Raw genomic sequence first — 5,084 nt, 5'->3', positions numbered from 1 at the left:
TATTTAAATACATGTTTATTTTTTTAAAATGTTTGTCATAATGTAACTCTTTTTTCTGATAGACAAACAATAATATCAACAAAATAAAAAATAAAATAATATTATTTAGAATTAATCATGGTTAGTGAAAATAATATATGTTACTATTGAAAATTAATATAATCAGAAGTAAAATAAAAATATACTGAGAATATTATATTTGATTAAAAAACAATATAATATGTTTAAATATTAATGGAAAGAGATTGCTTACTTGTAGATTCCGTATTAAATGAGAAGTGATTCATTTCTAAAATGAGACGTAACTAATTCAGGGGTTAAAATGGTTCTAAAATACAAACTTCAGGGTTCGTTTTGTAAATAACCAAGATTCGTTTCTTTTCATTAGTACAGAATCACCACTCACTCACTCTCGCCAACATTCATCGAGTGGAGAGGGATGGAGAACGGGTCAACGTTGAAGAAGAAATGGGGATTTCAGCCGAATCCAGAGCTGAATACGGCATCGGAGATCACCATTAGAGGCGTCCTCGAGATGCTCATTTCCAATCTCAATCAATCTGATGTCAGACACGTCATCCCTCTCGGCCATGGCGATCCTTCTGCTTTCCCCTGCTTTCGTACTACTCAGATTGCAGAAGATGCCATCGTCGATGCCGTACGTTCTGCCAAGTTCAATGGTTATTCACCTACGGTCGGTGTTCTTCCTGCTAGAAGGTACTTCCTCTTACTCTTATCCTTATCGTACACGTAATCAAAGCTTCCATTTGTCTGTTTCTGCTTTTTGAGATATAAGAAATTGTGTGTGTTGTCAATCGCACATTTATATCGTTAAAATTTTGCTTTATCTTTGCCAGTAATGTATGTAATTTGTGACGTCAATGCTGATCGGTTACTGCTTGGGTTTTCTGATTTCGACTTCCAATTACCTTAATCTTCAAATTGGTGCAACAGATGACCCCGAAACAATTACTAATCGAAGCGTTTAACTACATAATAGAGGAATCCCTATGGAATTGAACTAATTGCCATCAGTACCGCCGAGCATTGGAGTTCCAGAGTGAACCTTTATCCGGAAATCTGAAAATTGAAATCGCTGCACTTGTTTCGGCATTGAAAAGAGTACTGCATTTGTTGTATATTGCAATATGCAATTATTTTGTGGTTTTTTGCTTTTTCCTTATATAGTTTACTGATTGCAAAATCAGAGTCCATGAGGTCTTCTATCTCTTTTCTGGGCTCGTTATTGAAGTTTAAAGTACCACAAAGACGTAGATTCACATGAAGTAATTCGTATAGTTTTTGAATGAAGATTCAGTGCCATTGGGGACTTTCTTAGTTTCATTTTCATTTCTTCCATGGAAGTTACTTATTGTTAATTTTCAGTGCCAGTGGGGTCTTACTTTTTACATTTTCAATTTAAGATTTGACCAGATTTATATATATATATATATATATATATATATATATATATATATATATATATATATATATATATAAAGAGAGAAAGAGAGAGAGAGAGAGAGGTCTATATAACAAAACCATTACATGTAGCAGAAAGCATATTAAGTGAAACAATATGCTTTTTACATCTCAATGTGTTCTTTTTGTCTCTGGTTTTTGGATGGCTGGGTAAGATCTGATTCCTACTGTCAATTTTCATAGGAATCTTTCTTAGTACAGACCTTTTTCTAGAGTTAAAATATCTTTCTGAAAATGTATAACTTTAATATCTTTCTTGTATTAGGGCAGTAGCAGAGTACCTTTCACAACGTCTTCCAAATAAGTTATCACCAGATGATGTATTCTTGACAGTAGGTTGCATACAAGCGATTCAAACCATAATAACGGTGCTTGCGAATTCCAAAGCAAACATTTTACTCCCAAGACCAGGGTTTCCATATTATGAAGCCGTTGCTCAATCATGCCATTTGGAAGCCCGTCACTTTGATCTTCTTCCAGATAAAGACTGGGAGGTTGATCTTGATGCAGTTGAAGCTCTTGCAGATGAAAACACAGTAGCCATGGTCATAATTAACCCTGGAAATCCTTGTGGGAATGTTTTCACATATCAACATCTACAGAAGGTATACACACATGTTTTTGTTGTTTTTCTTTTTTAATTGGTCATGAAAGAATCCATTTGGTTGTATTGTGATTAGATCATCAGGAGTTATGAATCTATGATTATGATCAGTATAAAAATGTGTTTTCTTTGTTAGGTTGCTGAGACTGCCAAAAAGCTTGGGATATTAGTGATTTCTGATGAAGTTTATGACCATATTACTTTTGGGAAAAATCCTTTTGTTCCGATGGGAGTCTTTGGATCATTTACCCCTGTCGTTACACTGGGTTCTATTTCAAAAAGATGGATTGTTCCTGGTTGGCGGCTTGGATGGCTTGTCATTAATGATCCTAATGGCATACTTAAGGAACATGGGGTACTCTTTCTCACATTTACATGGATACACATGCGGCTTGAGCAAACTCATATATATTCATCATGCTAATTTTAATTTTCTTTTCAGATTATTGAATGCATTACAGGATATCTCAATATATCCTGTGACCCTCCAACATTTATTCAGGTTTCTTACTAATACGTCATACTGTCTTAATTATATCTCTGATAAATTATTTTTGACCCAAAATTCTCTACACATCCTTTTGGAATGCATCCACCATTGGACTTGATATTGCATACTCCCCCTTTTGTTTGATCTCGACTTTGTTTACATGCAGGGAGCGGTTTCAGATATCCTTGGGAAAACACAAGACGATTTCTTTGCAAAAATTGTAAATTTAATAAAAGAAGATGCAAATACTTGTTATGAAGGCATCAAAGACATCCCTGGTATAATTTGCCCGAGCAAGCCTGCTGGATCAATGTTTGTTATGGTAAGTACATAGACTATATTCAAAGATTTCATATATTCTATGTTATAGTATCATGTCTTTGAGTTGTGAAATGCAAGACTTGTCTTACTTGTGATTTATATTTGAAAGGTCAAATTAGACTTATCGGCCTTTGAGGACATTGAGGATGATTTGGAATTCTGCGTCAAGCTTGTTAAAGAAGAATCGCTAATAATCCTACCAGGTAAGATTTAATGTTAGTTCAATCTCTTTCTTGGATGATGCTTTAGTAGTTTATATTCCATTTATATTTGTAAGTAGTACTATTTGGAGTAGAGGACAGACCTGCATACATTTCATCTTCCCGACCCTACTTTCGAGTGGAACAAATTAGGTGTGCTTGGTTTGGTTTATTCCATTTATTTATATAAGAAAAAGACAAGGCATGCTTTGATTTTGAAGGTCAAACATACCACTTTTCAATATCATTAATGTATAATCGTATATGAAATTTTGGAATAAAAATCACTTGTCCTCAAAATCCACGTCCCATTAATCATTCGAAGACAAAGTTACTTTATTTAATTATCTTTTTATTCTCCGTTTTCAATATGTCATGATGTCTTAAAACGATTGATGGATATGAAGTTTGGGGGCAAATGATTTTTATTCGTCATTTTGCTATGCTATGGACCCGAGGATATTTTCATCTACGGGATGCGTTATATAGTTTACTGCCAGTATCATGATTTTATCGAAATCTTAAGAATTTTTTAATTTGAAGTTGAAATTAGTTTGTTTGACCTTAAAAGGTCATCCTTAAATTTTTCTGCTTTCTCCTTCAGGTGTAGTTGTAGGACTCAAGAACTGGATACGAATAACATATGCTATCGAGCCCTCGTATCTTCAGGATGGTATCAAGAGGCTTAAAGCCTTTTGCGAAAGGCACTCCAAGAAAGCATAAATTAAGCGTCAAACGCTCATTGGATCACGTCTCATGATCCCGAAAAAGGAATCCGCTTGTTGGATCGTCAACTGCTCGTTGGATCGTATGCATATGCTTCATATAAAAATGTATAATATCTCTTGAATAAAGTCCCACGAAGATCATGGTGCCTTATATTTGGTGATCCAAGATCGTATATTTGTATGTCCTACACCATGTTTCATTGGGTTTTAGTCGAACATTTAATTACTCCCGTTGAAATCCAACCTTTTTGTTGCTGCTTAGAATTCCATACAAAGACAATAACATTTATTATCTCTACCATTTCACTTTGAAAATCTATATAGGCATGAGAATGAGACCTGTCTCATTGAAACCAAAGATCTCCAAAAGTTAAAAATAAAGGATGGGGACGGGATATGGTAACGTGGTCCTCGACCTGCCCCGTTATTGAGAGTTGAATAATTCAAAGTTTGTTGCTGAAGTAAAGGAATATCATGGTTGATTTAGTTTTTTATTTTTATTTTTTGCTTTCTAGTCGTTAGTTGCAGATTTATTTCCTGATTTGTAGCCAAGTTAGTTGTTCTCTGTGAAGCCTATAAAAAGGCTCTTACTCTTTCAATAAAGATAATCTTTTCGCACCACCAAATACTTTCTTGCTCTATCAATTTCTAACATTCTTGGTATCAGAGCCAAGTTGCAATCTAGGCTTCGATTATTAATACTTCTTTTTGCAGCAAGAACTTTAAAAGAAACCCATGGCCTTAGGAAGCTCTACTATTAATGCATCCCAACCTCATATTTCGGTTTTCAAAGGTGACTCCTATAAACTTTGGAGTATCAAAATGAAAACGTTGTTTAAATCCTAAGATCTGTGGGATTTAGTTGATTAGGGCATTACTGAAGGATCAGAAGAAGCAGCAAACAAGGAGATCCTAAACAAAGATGCCAATGCCCTGTTCTTCATTCAACAAGCTGTTGATGAAACAATTGTTGGGTCACCTATTGATTTGGTGATGACCCACTGATCTGTTCCTCTACCTTAGCAACACTTAGTAGTTATTGGTTCTTTGTAAGTTGGTGTCTTGGTACATACTTAAAGCCATTGGCAAAATCGAAGACTAGCTGATGTGAAGACAGAAGGTCACCGATGCAGTGTTGTGGATCAACTGTCTAATATACACACCAAGATTCCGAAGTAGCTGAAATGTATATTGAAAATATTTTGAAGCTACAAGCCGATTGAAGGAAGATCTTCATAGACCGAAGATTGAAAATCTTC

General features: G+C 34.9%; 1 protein-coding gene across 2 annotated transcripts; it reads left to right on the top strand.

Moving 5' to 3' along the window:
- The first annotated feature begins 416 nt into the window (after window positions 1-416).
- LOC112524531 (tyrosine aminotransferase-like) lies at window positions 417-4,115 on the top strand. Of its 2 annotated transcripts, XM_025134384.1 has the most exons (7): window positions 417-717; window positions 1,748-2,087; window positions 2,223-2,441; window positions 2,529-2,588; window positions 2,743-2,898; window positions 3,007-3,100; window positions 3,702-4,115. In XM_025134384.1, the coding sequence occupies exons 1-7, from the start codon at window positions 440-442 to the stop codon at window positions 3,818-3,820; spliced, it is 1,266 nt and encodes a 421-aa protein (XP_024990152.1). In that variant the 5' UTR covers window positions 417-439; the 3' UTR covers window positions 3,821-4,115. The 2 variants fall into 2 exon arrangements, with proteins under 2 accessions (XP_024990152.1, XP_024990154.1); XM_025134386.1 differs by lacking the exon at window positions 2,223-2,441.
- The last annotated feature ends 969 nt before the right edge of the window (window positions 4,116-5,084 follow it).

Source organism: Cynara cardunculus (genome assembly GCF_001531365.2).
Source record: "Cynara cardunculus var. scolymus isolate 2C chromosome LG 13, CcrdV1, whole genome shotgun sequence".
In the NCBI taxonomy this organism is placed as follows: domain Eukaryota; kingdom Viridiplantae; phylum Streptophyta; class Magnoliopsida; order Asterales; family Asteraceae; genus Cynara; species Cynara cardunculus.
Note: the sequence above shows the minus strand (reverse complement) of the source record. Positions and strands in the feature narration are given on the sequence as shown.

Coding starts and splice junctions, on each gene's coding strand:
- LOC112524531 (XM_025134384.1), top strand. CDS start 440: ATGGAGAACGGGTCAACGTTGAAGAAGAAATGGGGATTTCAGCCGAAT. Junction 2,442..2,528: donor GCATACTTAAGGAACATGGG/GTACTCTTTCTC, acceptor TTTTCTTTTCAG/ATTATTGAATGCATTACAGG. Junction 2,589..2,742: donor ACCCTCCAACATTTATTCAG/GTTTCTTACTAA, acceptor GTTTACATGCAG/GGAGCGGTTTCAGATATCCT.